The 22,402-nt window shown below is 40.4% G+C and overlaps 1 protein-coding gene across 4 annotated transcripts in view; it reads right to left on the bottom strand.

Annotated features, from left to right (window-relative positions):
* The window catches only part of NFASC (neurofascin), a 116,932-nt gene that overhangs the window by 48,064 nt on the left and 46,466 nt on the right, over positions 1-22,402 (bottom strand). For 2 of the 4 annotated variants that reach the window (XM_075264103.1, XM_075264105.1), the window contains exons 2-9: positions 19,989-20,030; positions 14,811-14,947; positions 12,674-12,691; positions 10,157-10,262; positions 9,217-9,413; positions 7,741-7,863; positions 7,474-7,644; positions 2,765-2,824 (exon numbers count right to left, since the gene is read on the bottom strand). In XM_075264103.1, coding sequence (XP_075120204.1) covers positions 2,765-2,824; positions 7,474-7,644; positions 7,741-7,863; positions 9,217-9,413; positions 10,157-10,262; positions 12,674-12,691; positions 14,811-14,892 — 757 coding nt within the window. In that variant the 5' untranslated portion in view covers positions 14,893-14,947; positions 19,989-20,030. The remainder of the gene's footprint in view (positions 1-2,764; positions 2,825-7,473; positions 7,645-7,740; positions 7,864-9,216; positions 9,414-10,156; positions 10,263-12,673; positions 12,692-14,810; positions 14,948-19,988; positions 20,031-22,402) is intronic. The other 2 variants (XM_075264104.1, XM_075264106.1) reach the window with 1 other exon arrangement.

Here is a 22,402-nt window from a genome sequence, read left to right as displayed (position 1 = left end):
ATACATGGCTGTATTCTTATTTATTTTAGGTGTTATGTGTGCAAACTTTATGTGTTATTTTATGGATTATATATGAGTCGGCTCTTTTATGTGTTTTTTGTGACTAGGCTTCCACTCTTATGCCATATACCATTTGAAAAAGGGGTTGATTGCCCCGAAGTGTGGTACCTCTTTCTCGATTGGACTCCACCACAACAGGAGCAGTACCACCTGGTCATTTTGATTTAATCACTTGCGTTGAACCCCTTTAATACTTGCATTCCCCACAAAATTCCGGAGCATATTTTCCTAGAAGACTATGTTGTGCTGTTTCTCTGTTATCCCTTCTCGAAGTTTATGCATAAATTGACACATGGTTGCTATCATCCTTTTGCCAAGGAGGAGTGTCTCTGGACAGTGTCACACTGGCAGCACTAACTGGACAGTATCAGACTGTGTAGGCATACACTCCTAACTGGTAACACCCGGTTGTCAATCTGGCCATACAGTTTCAGGAGAATTCCAAGAAAAACAGATATGATGCAACAGCTGATAGGCCCTCTTTAAAGGCAATAGATGCTATGTGCTGTATCCCAAACAACCAGCTAATATGTTCCTTTACTCAAACCAGGACTATCATAGTGCTGGTAACCAAGAAGTGCAAAGCATGCCACCAATTCCCCTTCTACAAACTCTATGGAAGAAATTTATCAGGAGGGGAATGTTAAAGTCAAGTTCATAAATTGTGCTAATTATATAAAAACTTGCTTAAAGAGGACCTTTCATCAGATCGGGCATATGCAGTTTTATATACTGCTGGAAAGCTGACAGTGCGCTGAATTCAGCGCACTATCGGCTTTCCCGATCTGTGCCTGGTGTAAAGCGCTATCGGTCCCGGTACCGTAGGGCTTTACAGTCAGAAGGGCGTTTCTGACACTTAGCCAGGGACGCCCTTCTGCCCAGCAGCGCCTATCGCGCTGTTCTCTAAGACTGGGGAGGAACACCCCCCTCCCCTCCTGATAATACTCGTCTATGGACGAACGCTGTGTGAGCAGAGGGAGGGGGAGTTCCTCCCCGCTCACACTGTACAGCGCGATAGGCGCTGCTGGGCAGAAGGGCGTCCCTGGCTAACTGTCAGAAACGCCCTTCTGACTGTAAAGCCCTACGGTACCGGGACTGATAGCGCTTTACACCGGGCACAGATCGGGAAAGCTGATAGTGCACTGAATTCAGCGCACTGTCAGCTTTCCAGCAGTATATATAACTGCATGTTCCCGATCTGATGTAAGGTCCTCTTTAAGGTTTGATAGATTTGGAAAGGCTAAAATTTCTGTCACTCCACTTTCTAAGCTATCCCCTTACTGAAGTGACTTTGCAAAAATTCTTGTGACTCAAGTTTGATAAATCTAGTGTATAGAGATAGCCTGGCTAACCTACTTTCCCACCCAAATGTCAAAAAGTGGGGTGAATGCAAAATGATGTCAAATTTTGGAATAAATATGCTCAAAACGCTGCTTTAACACCAGAATTTTGAAGTGCAATGACTGATACATTCCCCCATGTGTATTTCTTAATTCCATTAGGCAATAGAGATGGTATATTATACAAGGCAGTTTCTTCCTCACATTCTGAGCATACATCCTTTACAATTCAACTTTTTGAAAAAAATGTAAGCACTTTTATAAAACTTATAGAAAACTGGGAACTAGATCTGAAGATTCTCCATGGCACAAGTTACCCGAAATCAGGAAAGCTACAGTGAGAACAGAGATAAATGTCAAGAGACTGTGCATGTTATGAGCTCATCATCTGCTTTATTTGCCTGTATCACTGTAGCCTCTTTAGTCACCTATATTGTTATGTACAGTCTCTGTATAGGGGCACTCCCAGCCACTCAATTTTGTAGGGATGCGGAGTGCAGCTCCATTCAATCGCACCATTGTGATGGGAAAAATGGTGAAAGGGACACAGTGCTGCACGAATGCTGTGACCCTTTTATTCTCAGGATCAATGGGTGTCCCAGACGTTGTATCAGTAGCATTCATTATGTAAAGACATATCCGAGTTATATGCTATCATCATTATCTTTACAAAAAACGTTTCTCAAGGATGGGCGCACTTCTACATCCACAGTGTGTATGTTTACTATGACAAACTGTATTATATTTCTAAGGAACCAATATTGTCAATGCCTAAAAATGCAATGGTGAAATTTAAAATAATGAAAGCCAGAAGCCAAAAGCGCAAAGCCAAAAGCGCAAAGCCAAGCCTTGGTTACAAACTCACAAAAAGCAACAGCAAGACATAAAAGAAACAAGGAAAACATATGAGTCCCGCACATCCTCTTGATCCTCTTGATATGAAGCTGCAAGGGGTTTCTAGTCCTTATTCACTACATATATTATATACAGCCCAATACAGCCCAATTATTATATTCACGTTCATTAACTATTTACATAATTGTCTTTACTGTTCTTAATAATATTTTGCAAGTATTCCGCTACTATTATTTTTTTCTATATGCCACGGTTTTTCTTAGGCAATAATAAATTGACTTCCTAGAGGCAAGCATGTATTTCCATTCAGTGTCCTTACAGAGTACATCTCTTTGTAAGGACATATTGTGCGATTTAACCAGCACTGGGCGCTCTGAAGTAATATAAAGACGCATCCAGTTCATATAACTGAGCGTGTTCTTCTGTTTTTGGGATTTGTTATGAATATAGGGAGAATGGTTAGCTAGTAGGTGAGGTAGGATGGAGGTCTGGAGACCCCAAGCACTCACCCTGGTACATAATAGTGAGGTTCACTCTGGAATGTACTGCAGAGTCATTACGGGAATTCTCTGTAATAAACAAGATAGGGTGAGAGCCCCAGGGTGACATACATTGAAGAAGTCAATAAGACAAGAAAATAAGCTGTAGAAAGTGAAGATGGGGCAAGAGCTGAAGACCAAATAACATGCTGGGAATGAGGTGAAACAGATAAGTGCTGGAAGCATGCAACCTAGGAAGACGTACTCAAAACAGATAGAAAATAAAATGGATGAAGAGCAGTTAAAGTGTTACGTCTAACAGGTATATTAAGATGATTTAAAAAAAAACAAAAAAAAAAACTACAGATTTTCAATGGATAGAATAAACTGCTAGATCCTGAACAGGTTATTCTTACAGCTCTTACAACAAGGAGGCACCTAATATGTCTAGAAGAAAGAAGACTTGTTAGTAGGCTGGGCATAGCCATAGCCATTCCTAATTTCTGTGCCCCCCAACAAAATGCACAAAAAAGACGGTTTCTTTGCTGTAAGGGTATGTTCACATAGATGAATTTGCAGCTGAGATCAGAAATCAGCCCCAAATTCCCCTTTTCATTGGAAGGGAGATGCTGATTTTTTTCCCTCTAGCTGAACTTTTCAGTGTTACGTTCGATCTTTAGGCATATGCCACCTGATATCTCCCACTGAATTGAATGGGAGGTGGAGAATTCTTAATATTTCAGCCGGGTAAAATCCTGTAGCTGAATTTTTCCACGTCAATATACAGTACCATTGGAGCAGAGACACTATAGATCTCTAGGGTACTGGAAGTCTTTTTTGAGTGCAATAACATTACAAGTTACAGTGATTTAAAAAGGATGGTGCAAAAGTGGTGTTTTTGTGCAGCTGAATTTTTTTTTTTCTCTAGCCCACACAGTAAATCTGATAACTAGACTCTCTGACAAGTGGCCCTGTCTGTCTACTCCAGCTATGGGCTGCCCATCTAACATTAGAAAGCCTGACTGACAAAGATGCTGAACCTAACATCACTGATTGTTCAGGAACAATGGGGGCTAGAGAACAAATTCTAACTGCATTGGAATCAGTGAAGTAGCAGCTATTAAAGGATGCAAAGAACTGAAGTTGTTGGCAGTGGTATTAAATCCTTTTTGAAGAAACATCAGTAGTAAATGGACAATGACTGAAAAGAACAGTAAGGTTGGGGCCCAAAGTAGTGTAAACGCTGCATTTGGCCGCGTTGTTTTACATTACGTGCCGTGAAAATGCTGCAAATTGAAAGGTACTTGCGTTTTTGCAAATTGCAGCATCTAAATTATACCTATGGAAACGCTAGCAGTTTCCATATAGGTATAATGAAAGCAGAAAGTTTGCAGAGGAAAACTCTTTGGCCTTTTTGAGCTTTGGGAAAAACTGCACTGAGTTCCCACTGTGGTTTATCCCGCAGTGCTTTTTTTGGCTGCAGCCTGCTATGTGGGGCCATAGCCTAAAACTGGCTTAGTTGCCCATAGCATCCTATCATAGCACAGCTTTCATTTTATAGTGACACTGAAGCAATAAAAAGATTTTGGCATTTTGGAATTTACAAGAATGGGGTCAGCTTCTTTTAGGCGCCGCCCCCTGAGAGGCTGGCTGCCTTTGATGCAGTGCTCCAAGCTGGGAGCAAACTTTTTCTTTCCTTTCTTTCCTTTTTCACTCTTTTTCTCTATATCTTCAAGAATCCGGTAACCAAGCAATCTAGCACTATGAATTTAGCAACTATAAATTGAATGGAAGACCCTGTGGAGTTTTTTGTTCCTTTTGTTTCCATTGTAAAGCATGGACTCAAGACCTGGTTCAGCTGGTTTCCACATGTGCCTGTTACCATCCCCCCAGCTAGGACAGCATGGCTCAACATGCGGCATGGAAGAGAAACCTACATGGAAATGCGGACTTCTTCGTTCAAGGAGATGATTTCTGGCGTCAATTGCTGATGTGTGAATATGCTACAGCTGACTGGTATTTCTTTCTATTACTGTGGACACGTGGGACTCTGCTACAACCTGGGAACCTACCATCACCCACCTACCCCAGGAGTTATGGAAGCTTGGCAAGAGAGCAGCACCATGTATACCTGGATGGTCTCTGACTTCCTTGGGGCAGTAGAACACAGTGGTAAGGAGGAGGAGGAGGGCTTGTGATGAAGGACATTTGGGGCATTTTTTGTGGTTAAAAGGACAATAGTGCTGATGCAAGATACCGAACTATCAGCTGTGAGCAGGAGATCTCACCACCTACCAAAGGAACTGCCACATGTTATCATGATAGCTGCTTATGTCCCCCACCTCTGCAAAAAATTTCTGCTTGTTATATCCACATGCTGTGACCCCCCTCCTCGTGTCCTACAACCAAGTCGGCTGTATTATTATTATTATTATAATTATTATTATTAACATCAATCTGCACAGAGAACTAAATGATCCTGCAGTATGTCTGTGTTTCTTTCTTTTTTAGTTGCTATGATTCCTAGGATTTCTCTATCTGCCATGAGCTTCTATGTGTTTCTCTCTTGTTATATACTACTGTACCATCTATGAAACTGTATCACTGAAATTTCCCCATTGTGGGACTATTAAAGGAATATCTTATGTTATCTTATGAGGATACGGTAAAACTTGCATGATAAGTTTGGTAAATGAGCTCCATATAGAAACTGCACTTAGCATTAGGTGAAACAATTGAAACCACTAGATGTCATGGGAAAAGTCCAGGCTGCCCAAAGACTTCAGAAAAGACAGTGAACCGGATTCCAGCCATGTCTGAGCATAGTCCTGGAAAGCTGACCAGGCTGACTAGTATAGAACTATAGGTGCCACAAACCATAATATGGTGTATGCTACAAAAATGTCTGTATTGTAAACCATACAGATTACATCTTATTCCGAAGCTGAAGCCAGAAAACAAGCCAAGATGCTTACAATCACTTTTTCTTTTCTTTTTTCCTTTGTTTGTTTTGCTGAGGATACTGTCACTGGTCAATCCTAACGTCTGAAGAAAGTTTATCAGCAGGATGGTAGACTTAAACATTTTCATTTGCACGTTTGCTGATACCTGAATAAAACTACCAGAAAGATGGATTGGCCACAACCAGAGACAATTCACCAACGGTGCACTGGCCTCCTTGAGTGTCAGACCAAAACCCTGCAACTTCTTTCTCTGTGGCTACATCAAGTGCTTAGTGTATCTGCACCCCCTCCAGCCATATTATCAGAATGAACCCAGGTGATGCATCACTAAAACATTGGAGTCAATATCTGAGGATATTTTGGCATGCCTTTGGACTATCAATTGCTGTGACACCAATGGAAATCACATGGAACATTTATAGCGTATAGATATAACTTGGAAAGATAGTGTGTGTCATTTTCTCTTGGTCTCTCACCAAGGCTGTAATTTTGCACCATTCTTGTTGAATCACCCTGTAGTTTCTGACATGGATTGCTGATCAGATCTAACTTCAGAATCCAAGTTTGAGGGGAATCTTTTCCCTAATATAAAGAAAATTGCCTTTATCTACATGGGGTTTTGCCTTCTACTGGATCAATACTGCAGGATAACAGGCTGAGCAGGAAGGATAAATGTTGTTAGTTAACCCTACAAACTATGTTATGGTTCCGACCTACAATTACATAGAAAGCCCTTAAGTGCCCAATTTAAAACTGATACCCTAGAAGTTGAGTTTGTATGGTGATAATTCCAAACACAACAGCTCCGGGGTACAATAAAATGTCAAATCAAGTCAATAATGTTAAAGGCAAGAAGACAAGACCTCCAAGGCTCCCAGGAGTCTTCATTCTGAGAGAGCTAAAAAAGGCACAGGAACTAATGTGGCCTAAACCACATTTAGTAAATGCATGTGTCCATCTACATAGACAATGAATAGGAAATAGACAATGAATGAATGATTATATGAGAAGAGGTTACTGCGGTGGGTACAGTTAAAAATGACATAAAAACAATAAAAAGTACACAGTGCTAAAAACATCAAGCAAATGCAAGACAAGTCCAAACAAAGTGCATCAGGAGGCATAAAAGAACAGCGGATGCTATAGCCGTGTGTTATCATATATCAGGCAAACTGGGCAGAAAATGCTAAATAAACAAAAGCAGCAGAAGGCAAATATTCTGTGGATCAACCCTTCTCGTTGTGTAAGGTTTGTTACGATCATCATCTATAAGGATTTGTTTAGTAGAAAATATTCTTACTGACCAATATGAAGAACGCAAGTAATATAAACATAAGAACTGAAATATATACAGTACTAGGCCCAGAAAACTAACTTATGGACACGGCCATCTGAAAAATACATTCTTCATAATGGTGTTGAGCAAGGTTGTATCCCTTTGTATGTTTTTGTATAAAAGTTTAAAAAAAAAAAAAAAAGTTATATTGAAGCCTATGTATCCATTAATGGCATCCTTTTTTATAATGTGTAAAAATGGAAGTATTTAATGGAAATAAAAAATGTGATGTGAAAGTTGCCTAACCAGACTTTGGTCACCATTATTTTCATTATAAACTACATCACTTCGTGCCTACACCATTATGCAGATTATCAATGTAAAAACCCCATGGGGGTGATTCACTATATTATTCTCGAATATATGGACAGTGACAGTGAAAACTGTAATACAGGAAATAGGCTTTACTTTACTGGAGTGTAGAGAATGAATCAACTTACTGGTCAGCACTTTAAGAGTGTAGGCATTCTTCTGCTGGATGGTGTGTGTGAAATGGGACCGAGCATTGCAACTATAATCTGTCTGTGCATCTTCACGTAGCACATTAGAGAAGTACAAATCCCCGTTCAAACCTTGAGACACTCGTCTATTCTGTGCAATTGGCTCCATTGCTACAATAAGAACAAACAGAGAGAGGCATATAATCTCTTATGTGGGTGAATAAATGTTCAGACATACAACATAGTACGGCATTATTTTCCACTTACAGCTGCTCATCCAGAATATGACTGGAGGGGGAAGACTTGGTGGGGGGTTGCACTGAAGAATAAGGGACGCTCCCTCGTTCACGATAACTGGGTCCAGATTTTCCTTTGGCCACAGTGGCGATCCTGTACAAATACAAAGGGGGTTGAGAAAAACTACATAACATGTACAACATTTACAGGACCTACAACAAACCAAGTAGTATTATAACACTAAATTATATTGTTTCTTTACTGCACTTTTTGATATTTCAAAACAGAGACTGAAAACATAACAAGTAAATAGTTTTATAGGAACTCTTACATTTGCCCATACAAACTGGGGGACTTTACATAATAGTTTACAAGGTGGTTTACATTGCAATGATTACTCAGGATTTGCAGTGCAGATTCTACATTGTAAATCTACAGCAAGGTATTGTGTCATACATGTGGAAAATCCCTTCCAAAGGAAGTGGGAAATAAACTGAATATGCACTATATAAATTATATCACAGGTCCATTGCAGATGTTAGCTAGTGAATCTGTAGCACAATCTGCAAAAAAGCAAAATGCAGATATTGCTGCAGGTGTGGCTGTATTTCCTCTGAGTCTCTAAGAAATCATATCAGCTTATAAGGACTTTTTATATCCACATTATAACTGAAGATAAGTTTCTCTAGAACTGACAATGGACATTACATTGCTGATCAATGATCATTTTAATTGCCTATGGGAATGCATGGAACCCTATTTCAATCCTCATTGCTTACCAACAAGATAAATGCATTAGTGGTCAGTACTGTCCCACTAAATGCAATGTCAACTTCACTGAAATAGGTAAGTGTTACAGTAAAACCAACAGGAGCTAAAGGGTTGTGATGCTTGTCAGAGAATTACAGCTGCTTCGTTTAAGGAATTAGTGGGGTTCATAGACCTAACCAATAACATTGTCTCACATGTCTGAAGAATTAAATGCACACACATACTTTAAGCAAAAAAACGGACCTCTGTAAGGCTGGAGCCCTAACATTCTGGTTCATCCCATCCACACATTGCAGGAAAAAAACCTGCAGTGGAAATGCTGCAATTTAAAAAACGCAAGCGTTTTTGTAAATTGCATCATGTCACTTATTCTTACAGAAATGCTGGCATTTTCCATATAGGTATAATAAAGGCTGAAAGCCTGCAGAGGAAAACTCAACAGACTTTCTGTGAAATGCGCTGCCAAAAAAAAAAGGTGATGCGTTTTCGCTATGGTTTTTTCGGCAGCGCTTTTTTGCTGCAGCTTACTACGTGGGGCCTAAAATACATTGTAAAATACAGAATGTACAGCATACATTTATAATTTCCTGCCTCTGCTGTATGCATATCTCAGTATGTCTTGAGCTCCTATCCTATTTTTGCCACTAGAAATGCTATGTCAGCAACCAAATGATGTACTAAGAAAAGAAGTTGATCAACAGCCATTTGTGCCTTAAGGTCAATTTGGGTACGTACTTGACACTTGCAGTAAAATCTTATTTGAAAGGGCTGTTCCATGACGATTGCGAGCAAAGCACTGATATTCTCCTTCATAGTCCTCCGGCCGCCCACCTCCGTAGATGTCTATGACAAGGGTCCCAGACCGCCTGCGGAATGAGACTTTTGGATCTTTGGCTACATTATAAAATTTTCCATTCCGTGTCCATGTAAATCTATGGGAACAAAAGCTCAATAATAAAATATCTGCTACAAACACACAGACATATAAAAGTCACAGGTTTATTGTCTGACTTTAATTTTTATGTAAACTTAGTACCATATATACTCGAATATAAGACGAGGCCTCTAATTTTACCACAAAAAACTGGGAAAACTTATTGACTCGAGTATAAGCCTAAGGGGGAAATGCAGCAGCTACTGGAAAATTTCAAAAATTAAAATGGTCGGAGTTTTTGGGTGCAGTAGGTGCTGGGAAAGGGGAGGGGGTGTTTTGGTTGTCTGTCTGTCTGCCCCTTCCCTGAGCTTGAGGACTGTTTTTTCTTCCCCCACTTGGAATTCAGTCTGGCTGAATATAGGGTATCTGCAGCACTCCTATTAACCCCTTCCCGGAACAGGAACACTGCAGATACCCTATATTCAGTAGACCGGGCATTTTCAGACACAGGGATACCTAATGTGTATGTGTTTCACAGTCATCTTCTACTTTTGTATGTATTCTAGGGAAAGGAGTGATTCAGAACTCTCATTTTTTTTAAAGCTTTTTATTCCCCACTATTTTATGGGAGATTCTATACATTGGTATTGCAGCTGGTCATAGACCCCCCCCCCCCCCTTAAATAAAAAAAAAATAAAAAAAATTCTGCTGACTCGAGTATAAGCCGAGGGGGCTTTTTCAGCACAGAAACTGTGCTGAAAAATTTGGCTTATACTCGAGTATATACGGTAGTTCACTTACGTTGGAAATGGATTTCCCGTAGCCTCACATTCAATAATGATGTTATCACGAGGGTCAACAATATAATTCTTTTCAGATTCCTTGGTGATGGTTGGGGGCTGATACACTACAGAAAGCAGAAATGAAAAAATCTCAGCCTTCTTATCACCATTGTTAACATACAGTAGTGGAACAACATCACTGTGGTATGTGTGGATGTGTCCTCCCTTCCCGTTACTCCTGGCTGGACATGTCCAGATGTTTTTGTCAGAAGAAGATCAGAATTTCAAGACAACATGAATTCATAGCATTGAGTCAAAGTGATATACTACAGTATATTAGTCTATGTGACCTCCAAGTGGCTGTGATGTGAATTGCAGTCTGGGTTTTGCTGGTATATTGCTATATTGTACTGAATTAATTTCAGGAGATATGGGAGTCCTTACAGGACTCCAAGAATGGACAGGTTTTATTGTCATAACTGGCTCCTAAGCTCTTGAATAATTTGTGCACCCCTACTCTATAGATGGTATGTTTACATTGAGGAATGTGGAGCTGATTTACACTGTTTACAATTGGAGGCAAGGATGGACACTCTATTTTTGTCAAGAAGATGAAGAAAGAAGATTGTACAAAAGAAAAGCTGGACGACACTCTCGTGGATTTTTATGAGCTTGCTTTTTATTACGATATTAAATGAGAATCCATAAAATTGACACAGTCCCTTTGTCAGAATACATGACTATTTGTCAGAGGACTTGAACATAAAAGCTGCTTGCTTTAGAACTACACCTTTAATATCCTTTTAACGATCTTAAATCCAATCCTATTCTACATTAAGCCTGACGAAGGGCAGTAACGTTCAAAATGTTACTACTGTATACTGCTATCGTAAATCTCTATATCAAAGGCTTTTATGGTCAAGCCTCTGACCCAAATATTCATGTACTCTGATTAACCATCTATGTCAACTTTATGGATTCCGGTTAAAGGTCATAATAAAAAAGAAAGCTAATAACAATCCATTGGAGTACTGTCAAGCTTTTCTTTTCTACAATCTTTACTTCTGGTGAAGTCCATCTTGTCCTCCTTAGAATTATACACCCCACTTACTAATAAGAGAGTGATGTCTGACTCTCTGGATTATTCTGAAGAAAGAAGCTCATGCTCAAACCTACCATGGATTGCACAAATGATCTGTCGTTACAAGAGATTAACCATAGAGTAAACCCGTGAAAGTCAAAGGTCTGGGTTGGGGAGGGGAGAGGAAAGGAATCTGAGGTTGAAGACCATCTCAGATTCCTGTTCACTTTCTGCCATGTGAACAACCCCTTATCACTTACATTCTGTAAAAGTGGGATGAGATTGGTAATAAGCTTGAAAGTGTAACAATAAGTAATGTAATTTGCTGTCAAATGAAAAACATAGACAGGAGACTGAATCATTAATGCTAGGTTCACACTTGCACCGCGCTCTCCATAGTTTGAGTCCACTAAAACGGAGGTTACTCGTCAACCCCATAGACTATAATAGGGTCTACTAAGTATCTGTTGGGTTTCCGCCATTTTTATACTGAAACCGGGGGAGACAAATGTCGTCCATGCAGGACTTTTCTCTATGCTGATTTCCAGTGGAATCAGTGGTGGAATCCAACAGCAGATTACAGTGATTATGACATCCTTGAAAAGACACTCCAGCAAAAAAAACCAAAAAAACACTTTTTCTGCATTCCTGCATCTCTCACCCGACAGTCTTTATAGAAGACATTTCACCATCCCACCATCTCCAGTTCTTAGCATCTGTTAATAAGTGTCATTCCACCAATTCTGGCACAATTGATTTTTTTCTCCAGCTCGCACTATTCCTGAGAAATCAATACAGTTAGTTCTATGATATGCTGCTTAGGCTGTGTACTGTCAGGTGGGCGGTGTCAGGCAGCAGCAGGAAGTGGGTATGACAGTCTCAGAGCTAAGAATTACATCCCTTTCCTGCTCCTGCTTGACACCAGCCACCTGACAGAACAAAACTTAAATATCAGGTACCAAAACTAACAGCGCTTATTGGTCAGAAATAGTGGGAGCTAGAGAAAAGAAATTCCAATTGTGACAGAATCAGCGAAGCAGTGCCTATTAAATAATGCAAAGAACTGGTCTCGGTACAGGGGGTGAAATGTCTTCTTAAACACTTCAGGCTTCTTTTCTAAATACTAGCTGAATTGCATACATTGGGGGAATAGGTACATAATGATATTAAAAAAAATTCTTTGAGGGCTTTTTTTAATCAATTATAATCCAGAAAAATACTGGAACAATCATCCAGCCAAATCTTCCTGTCTAACAGCAGATTTAGTTCCATCACCATATTTGCAAGCATCAAATTCTCACTGGATTTCAATATTCTGTTCCCCATGTTTTCTAGTATTTTTGTCTAAGGAAAGGTCTTCTTACGGCCCATTTATTAGGTTACTGTAATAACTCAATGGATTTGGGGACTGCAGTGTAAGTCAGAAGCATATCAACACTGATGAATGAAACTTACGGTCTCGTTCAATGGTTGCTGTTAGTTTCCATGAGAGCAAATGGGAAGTTAAAGAAGAGACAAGGTTAGAAACAGAAAATCACATTTAACAAACACAAACTAAACAAAAAAAACTGATGTGTAAACTATTGATTAGAGTCTACGAAGTCTAAATCCATATACTCTCTACATGATCAGGGCAGGTAGAGCGGGAGACAAGAGACACGGGTATATGTCTGATAATATGCACAAGACAGAATACATAGTTATATTATGATTGAGGTTTATGGTATTAGTGTCATCTCATCAGTGTAAGGATTGTTAACAGTATGAGACAGAATGGTTTGTATTTAGCAATGAGAACAAAATAGACTCGCAAAGACTTAAAAGAGGACCTTTCACCGCCTCCGCCAACTCCAGCTCTTTGCATCATGTAATAGGAGCTGCTCCACTGATTCTGGCGTACTTGGAATTTTTCTCTAGTCCCCACTGTTCCTAAGCAATATGTGCTGTTAATTGTGGTTAATTATAGGCTGATATGCTATTTAGGCTCTGTACTGTCAAGTAGGCGGTGTCAGACAGGAGCAGACAAGAGGTGTGATTCTAAGCTGCTTCTGACTGGATCTCTAAAATTCTTCCCCTTTTCCTGCCTGGCACTGCCCATTTGACAGTGCAGACCCGACGTAGCATATCAGGCAGAAAACAGCACTGATTGATCACGAATAGAGATGAGCGAACACTATTCGTAACAGCCGTTCCGAATAGCACGCTCTCATACAAATGAATGGAAGCGGAAGGCACGCACACTTTGCCGGCGGCCGGTCGCTTAACCCCCCGCGTGCCGGCTACGTCCATTCATTTCTATGGGAGAATGCTATTCGGAATGGCTGTTCCGAATAGTGTTCACTCATCTCTAATCACGAATGGTGGAGGCTAGAGAAAAAAATTTCAACTGTGCCAGAATCAGCGGAGCTACAGTTATTTAAAGGTGCTAAAAAACTTGGTAAAGGTGAGGATTGGTCCTCTTTAAAGGGATTGTCTCATCTTTTTCAAACAGTGACACTGCTAGCGCTATAATTTGATCACTCGGGGCTCCACTCTTGACACCATCAGAAAACAGATGATCTTTCTGGAAAAGTCCCAGCCAGTCAGGCATTCCTTATTGCATTACAGTATGAGAGAGTGGCTGAGATGAGTGGCTGTCATGGTAATACCAGAATGTGAGCGCCGGTGTTAATAGGCCATATGGATTAGAATTGCCTTCATGAGACACCTCCTAAAATCTAATTATAAATAAGGACAAGGCAGGATTCAGAAGAGACAGCGTATATTATACAGAGAACAGAATATATCATGATGTAGCTACATGCAGTGCAGTTCTGGTAGTTTTGACAATATAGGGGAGGTACAGTAGGAGAACCTCACATGTCCCATAACCCCAGCACCTCTGCATGTATGAAAGTATGTATTTGGTCCTTATTTATTCTGCTTCATTGTCTAGGCATTCTTAGGCACAATTTACAAACAATTTATAGACATACAGTAACACCTTGTGTCCAAGAGAGTTTTTTCTGTAAGTGCAGATGGTATATTGTAAAGTGCTGCTAAGTATTTTTTACCATACCCTTCTCATTGTACATCTGAGATGTTCTCAGGTTCACATCTGCCTGTACTGTCTAGCCTGACACTCAAGATGTCTAGAGATCTGGGCTCCTTGTCTTGTAAAGCAGAAGATGACAGGCATATAGTTTAGTTTATACTACAAAGTATCCCCAGAAAGAGGCAGCTGCTCAGTTTTTTCTTAACTACCACCTGCAATGCTGGATGGAGCGAGTCCTCATTGTGCATGCTCACTAGTCCTCCGTCACCAATGGAGCCTATACATGACAGGGTCATTGAGCTATTGTATGGGGGCAGTGGTGGATGTTAAGGGACACAGCTGCTTCTTAAAGCCCTTCATAGTACCATCTGCACAATGTAGATTGCTTCACGTCTTTACTAAGACAAGACAGGTAAAAGATTGGTCATGGATCGATAAACATGAATGACTATGATTATAGATAGCTGATTAAAAATCTTATGTTCTTACAGAAATGGAATCTACCAATGTGAATATCACATTACGGCAGACATCACACCCCTCTTCCCTTTAACTTACGGTCCTGAGGAACTTTAATAGCACAGATAAACTGGAAAAGGAGGGGGACAAGAAGTATCCATAAACCGGGGTAGGACTTCATTGTGTTCTTCAGTGTATAAGGTGAGAGAGCCTTATTTCACGTCTGCAGAGCAGATCTGTAATAAGAGAAAACAAGGTAATAATATAGCATGTAATGGTCTATGCAAAGTAAATCCTCTTGACTGTGTCAACATACCCCCCCACCTCCAAATTATTAAAAACGTAGAATGTAAATGTGACCCAGAATCTAGACCAGTGACCTGCATCACTACTCATAATTCCAACATGGCCACTGACTGCAGTAAAGATTCTGAGAGATTGATAAAAGACTGTCAGGAAAGTTACAGTAAATTTATGTTCATGTTACTATTGAGAAACTCATAAATTCTGGGGGCCACACGGTGGCTCAGTGGTTAGCACTGCAGCCTTGCAGCGCTGGAGTCCTGGTGTTCAAATCCCGCCAAGGGCAAAAAAACATCTGCAAGGAGTTTGTATGTTCTCCCCGTGTTTGCATGGATTTCCATCCCATATTCCAAAAAGACATACTGATAGGGAAAAATGTACATTGTGAGCTCTATATGGGGCTCACAATCTACATTTAAAAAAAAATAAAAAAAAAATTCTGATATAGGAGGAGACTCAAATCAACGCCATGGTATTGATATGATATTGATAGTCTTTTGGTTTCGCCTAGCTGATTTTTCGAGTCATAGAACTACATAAACAGCTTTAAAATTGCTGAGATCTGTGTAATTTTAGAACAACGATACAAGATTCAGTACTCTCAGCTCTCTCGATAGACTCTGCATATTAGTGGCGAGATCTATGTATATAATTTTAGCACGGCATGATCTTGCCCTTTTCAAACAAACAAGTATTTGCATGTTAGGAAGGGAAGTGAAATTGTGCATTAAGAGTCCAGTACACTACCATTGATTCCCACTCTCTCTGCCCCCTCTCTCAACTCTCATTTGCACAAGTTTAACATACAGCCTCAGGCCTGTGCTCTGTGCCCATCTGCTGGAAAAGCCAGCTGCTGCATACGTCACAGCACTTCCCCCACCACTGTGGCGAGTGCTATTGTGGTATAATCCTGGAAAGTTCATCTGACCATTACAGCAGGCCCACATGCAAGATGTCACATATAGTGAAAGGCAGGTATTGTGTGACACTAACCTGACAACATCTCTAGCTGAGAAGTCAAAGTCTATTACTTATTCTCAGATGTCACTTAAACAAATAAAGCATGAATAAACATTTCCTTATCATTCATCACAAGGTGCTTCACATGCAGGTGCTATATACAGAAAGAGTCAAAAATGACACCTCTCCGATGTGACATAAGTGTAAATTTATTTACAAGACTAGTGCTTTCCCGTCACCTCAATATCCAACATCTTATTATTAGCCTCACACTGCAGCCACAATATCAGTATGCATGTTATAAGCTATAGGACTTGCTAACAATTTATAATAACTTATTAGTATTATATTATATTATTAGTATTACTATTAGTATTGAAGGACTTTTCTTCAGCATGTCTCTACCCTGTAATGTCCACTGTAAAAGAATAGTTCACACTCAGCTTAAATGGATTTCAATATATTAACTTCACGTACCTTTGAATGTTAAAGCGGTTACCTGGAGAGTAAAAACTTTCCAGGTCATTCCCAGTTCTGGTTAAAGGGGTTGTCCCATTAACACACTTAATTCCTATATTCCGAATAGGGGATCAGCAACAGATTGTTGGGGTCCGATCATTCGGTCCTCCAGTGATGAGGAGCATAAGGGACTGAAAGTGTCCCATGCCTCCTCCTTGTGAATGGAGCATCAGTACATTCATGTTATGGGGTCAGTTACACAAGCGAAAGGATGCTCCATGTACAAGGACATTCTACTACCAGGACCCCCAGAAATCAGACGCTTATCCCCTATCCCAGGATCCCGTTACGCTTTATAACTAATATACACTTTGGTCCCCCGGGACCCTGCTTATTATCTTTGCATAGAGCAGCCAGGCAAGGCCATAATTCCTGTTCCTTTGTTTCCCCTTCCTGATACTCTGACTCTCAGAGTCCACTCTACTCAATGGACTTGCAGCCCAGGTACAGAGGAGTTGGTTAAGTTAGAGAGAGTTGATGTGGCTGCAGGGAAGACAGTGGAACAAGACTTCCAACCTCCTCAGCTGTTCTCCGCACAGGTAGCAAACAAAAGCTTAACCAGGGCAGAGAATACTAGATTACTCCCTGGATAAACCCTTTAATACAGATTAGATGAATATCATCCAAACCTGCCTTTACAGCAGGAATAGCTAAACTGCTAATGTTTATCGGGATGCCCCTGTGGGGAAAAGAAGGGTCATGTACACTGGATTTTAAAAAAAACAACCTTTTTGTTTTCATGAGAGATAAGTCACCGCCAAAGATGTCTGGCAGCAGCTTATTCCCCTCTACCTTTTAAGAGTACATGTACAAGCAGAGGAAAGTGCTCTAGGATGTTAATAGGAAGAAGGGTAATGTCATAAGGAATAGCAGTCAGGTGATGAAGCATTCGACCTTCAGCTGTCTAATGTGTATGGCCAGGCTCACCAATAAAGCGTTTAACTGGACCAATAATATATGGTTGTTTCATCACAAAAATGTTAGCAAACAAAATATATATATCCTGTAAGGCAGTGATTTTCAACCAGTGTGCCGCGGCACACTAGTGTGCCGTGACACATGGTCGGGTGTGCCGCGGGGAAAGTTCCCCAGACGCGTGTTAAGATTGGCACGGGAGACCTATTTTGCTGGCACAGCAGCCAGTGCCCTTGTAAATGTAGACGGAGCGTCCCTTCACTGCTCTACTAGCTAGAGCTGAGGTGTAGGACACGCCCCCTTCTCTCCCTGCCCACCAATCAGAGGTGAGCCTCTCACTGCACAGGATAAGGGACCTGCTGCTACTCCTGCCGTCTGCAGCCCTGAATAGGAGAGGAGGAGAGGAAGCTGAACAAAGTGAAAGTAAAAGAAAACACCAGGTTAGTAACTAGTCTTATGAATGTCAGGCATTTGGGGTTATTACTTTAGTTTTAGTAACTCCATGTGCCTCACATTAATAGCAATTAACCCCATCATGTCCCTCATATTAACTCCTGTGTGGCTCACATAAGAGTTAATAACATGTGTGACATATGGGGGTACTATATAATGAAGATATTTACTTAATTATCACCTCCATATGTCTCACATATCAGTATCCCTTATGTAAAGCACACAGGGGGTTAATGTGAGGGACATGATGGGGTTCACTGCTATTAATATGAGGCATATTGAGTTGTAACCTGTAATATACATGACCAGACTTTTTATACACAACTGTGGATAAAAGTACAGACCTATACATTTCTAAGGACCCATACATACAGCCATTCTTTTTGTGGCTGTGTATCTGGGCCAAATTGAAGAGCTGAAAATTATAGAGCAGGTCCTATATCTGTCCTATACCTACCCTATATCTGTCCTATATATACCCTATATCTGTCCTATACCTACCCTATATTTGTCCTATACCTACCCTATATCTGTCCTATACATACCCTATATCTGTCTGCATTTGTGGCCCTGTCAATTAATTTTTAATGTTTATATCAGTGAAAACCACATGCGTGCCACTTGTATGCAGAAGGCGTAAGGCTGAGGCCCCACGTTGCATAAACGCAGCGTTTTTGTTGCAGATTTTGCGGCAGTTTATTTCAACCAAAGAATCAACCATTTAGAATCTATATTATTAACTATATGTATAATATGTACTGTTTTAGTGTCATTTTGTGCCATTTTGGTTGGTGGTGTGCCCCGGGATTTTTTAAGTGTAAAAAGTGTGCCGCGGCTCAAAAAAGGTTGAAAATCACTGCTGTAAGGTATCCGTCTATAAATACAGAAGATTTTCTATTGGCTTGAAGCAGTTGTCTCACTTTTGTGATGGTAACCTCCAGGTTTGAGCTTCTTACACTTACACACAAGTGTAGTATTACATGGTAGCTATAAAGATGGAGCTCTCTCCAAAAAATACATAGATTGGCTCTAATTTCAAAGCTGTCTATTTACGTGATGTCTTTACATAGTGCTCTAAGTAAGCACAAAGGAGCAAATAAGGACTGTACACACTGCTGCCTTCCAGAGCCCCCCCCCCTACAGGAGGAAATCATTCAAGTTTCCTACAATGTACAGTATTTAGTGCTGAGCAGTTCTGGAGCTCTCCAAGGTACTACCTGTATATTAATAAAATGTAAGATCATTCTGTATATAGCAGTGCATAGTTCTACAGAGCAGTGGAGCTGAATGTTCTCTATGATATATTCTTGCTACATATTGCTTGACATTCTACAGCAAGAAAAGGAGAACTTGCACTGCCAAGCTGTAAAAAGGTAATGGTGTACTGTATCTGTGCAAAGCATCATGGCAAAATACACATCTAGCTCTGCTTTCAATAGTAATTTACAAACATTTCTATCTATTTCACAGTCATACATTGGGAGGGTATAAGGTGACCAGCTTACAGTTTGATTTGTTTTGGCGTGAACTTCAACCTCCAATTTTTCCACAGTTTGCAGCTTTGACCATTCCAATCTCAATGCAAGTATAAAAAAATGTTGTAGTTTCTAAGTAAAGAGATTTCATTAAAGTGAAATATCCAATACCAGTCATGATGTATACATCATAAGTAATTCAAGAAATCATGGGCAATTAACATATTGTAGGGGGCTAGCCGGCAGGATTGCAGAGTTCAGTGAGGATTAGGACCCTTGGGACGACTTTATTTTCTCAACCCATCAATAGATTCCACCCCATTCAGCCCTTCCATTCTGTTGCAATTGTAGCGACTTAGGACTACATTTCATAATACTCACAGTATCAGACCCTGCACCCCAGGGACTGTGACTACACATATCACTCCCCTTCCCACGACTCACACAGCCGCATTGACTATTTCCTCATCATTCATCATACTCTCTCATGGTCCTCTGTGGCTTATATTGGCTTGGCCCTCTGGTCTGACCATATTCCTGTGTTCCTGTATAATCATATCCATAATCTCGCCTCTCATACATTTATCATGCAGTATCAATACATCATAAAGAAGTATGAAAAAACATTCAACATGCCATACTAATGCCTTACCTGCAAAAGTGTCCCTCTTCCCGTTATAGATTTAGTTTCAATCTGCAAGAAAAAATATTGTTGTTAAGTAAGCTTCATCTTCCTCTACGTCTACCTATTGGTGTATATGGATGATATAGCCAAGTATTATCTTTGTGGGAGTCTCTCAATATGGGTCACAGCAGAGAGCCACACTGGCATGTCCGTCAATACATTACATGGTTGGTCAATAATTAAAACACATGACATATAATACAACATGAGAGGACAGAAGCAGCACTCCCTGGAAATAACAATTAGGGGTTAGAAAGGCTAGATGTCATCTTTATTTAAGACAACCCCTTTAACACTCTTATAGAGGATCTAACACCACTCCTAACATGTCTGTTTTAATAAGTATTTATTACCAGATAACAATTCTGGATGATGGACTCTTTTTGTGTTCTGTTGTGCTGTTCTTCCTAAACAATGTTTGGATGTTACTATACCACTTGGCAAAATGCTGTGCCCGGACTGGACAGTGTCAGTCTGTAGGGTCACGCCTGAACCTGGTGACACTCTACGGTCAAGAAGACCTGCTCTAGAATTGGTACAATATATTATAGTCAAAGAGAAAAAAAAAAACGCTCTACCCAAAAATAATCCAAGGAATGACTATGCATAAGGAGGGCTGCGCAGAGATCCCAGCCTGATAGGACATGCAAAATGTGAGAAGTTGAGTAAAAACATGCATGCCACAAATTCTTAAATAATAAAATATAACTTTTACTTTATAGCAAGTTAAAACACCTTACAACATGGATCCAGGATAAGAAGACAAGAAAACTACGCCTACGCGTTTCGAAACCTACATAGCGGACTCTACAATATATTATATGGAATACAAATTTTTTCTAAAAGTCTCAGTTGCATATATGGATGTGTTACGGTCATGTGAATATAGCCTCAGAGGTAACAGACATCGCTTCTATGTGGCTAGAAGTCATGGTAAAGCAAACTTGTGAGGGAATGAACATACTTTATTTCAGTTACATACAAGCAGTCCTCTACAATGGAAGTCAATATAAACTCCACAAAAACAGTATATATGTGGAAGATTAAATATAACCAACCTAGATTTTAGACATATAATCTAAAATGTATTATATACAAACGTCCGTAAAAATATGGAAGTATATAGAAATATCTTACTGAGATTTGTGTTGTTCCGGTAACATACAGAGAAAATAGCGTCATTTCAACCCCTGGTTACAGCTGTTTTATTTCCACGCTTGAAATAGACCTCATTCTAACCATGGATCTGAATGTTCCTATTTTGTGTATATGTTGCTGGAGCTATAAAGATGGAATACTGAATATGGACGCTGCATGCATCTAACTGACTTTAGGCACAACTCATCCAGCTGTTACTTACAGAAGTACTCCGATGACTCTGCTATAGTAGGCCTTATCACTGATGGTGACGATAGGGAATACAGAGACTTAAACCGGGACTTTGTTGAATGGTGCCAGCAGAACCACCTCAGGATTAATGCTGGGAAGACCAAGGAGATGGTGGTGGACTTTAGTAAATGGAGAAGTGCTCCAACCCCGGTGGAGATCCAAGGAACTGGGTGTGCTCCTCAATAATAAACTAGACTGGGCTGATCACCTGGAGGCGCTGCACAGAAAGGGCCACAGCAGACTCTACCTGCTCAGGAGGCTGAGGGCCTTCGGAGTCCAGGGGCCACTTCTTAGGGCCTTTTTCAACTCTGTGGTTGCTTCAGCCATCTTTTTTGGTGTGGCCTGCTTGGGGAGCAGTATATCAACCAGGGACAGAAATAGACATGACAGGCTTATCAGAAGGGCCGGCTCTGTCCTGGGGAGCCCCCTGGACCCAGTACAGGTGGTGGGTGACAGAAGGATACTGTCCGTGGTGACCTCCATGCAGGAGAACAAATCCCACCCCATGTATGAGACCTTGATGGCACTTAGCAGCACTGTAAGTGACCGTCTGCTTCACCCCAAGTGTGAGATGAAGCGCTATAGGAGGTCCTTCCTTCCAACCGCGACCAGGCTGTATAATCTACATCAGACCAAGCGAAGATCACTCCGCACAGAAAACTAATGATTATGCTTATGAAGTCTTCTTTCTTTCTTCTTCTGTTCCTTAGTAATATATTACTGTGTATTATCCTGTATCTGTATTACTATGCTGCTGTAACATACTGAAATTTCCCCACTGTGGGACAATTAAAGGATTATCTTATCTTAACGTTCTGTCAGGGCAGTCCGCCACACTTTACTATGATAACATGAAACTTTGGATTTCAGTGTTGGCAAACCATAACCATTCATTCCACAACAATATACCCATATGTCCACACATAACTGCACATTTTAAAGGTCATGTAAAACTTTGCAACAGTTATTCAAACTGTTGAAAAAGTTCAACA

Source organism: Leptodactylus fuscus, chromosome 2 (genome assembly GCF_031893055.1).
Source record: "Leptodactylus fuscus isolate aLepFus1 chromosome 2, aLepFus1.hap2, whole genome shotgun sequence".
Classification (NCBI taxonomy): domain Eukaryota; kingdom Metazoa; phylum Chordata; class Amphibia; order Anura; family Leptodactylidae; genus Leptodactylus; species Leptodactylus fuscus.
Note: the sequence above shows the minus strand (reverse complement) of the source record. Positions and strands in the feature narration are given on the sequence as shown.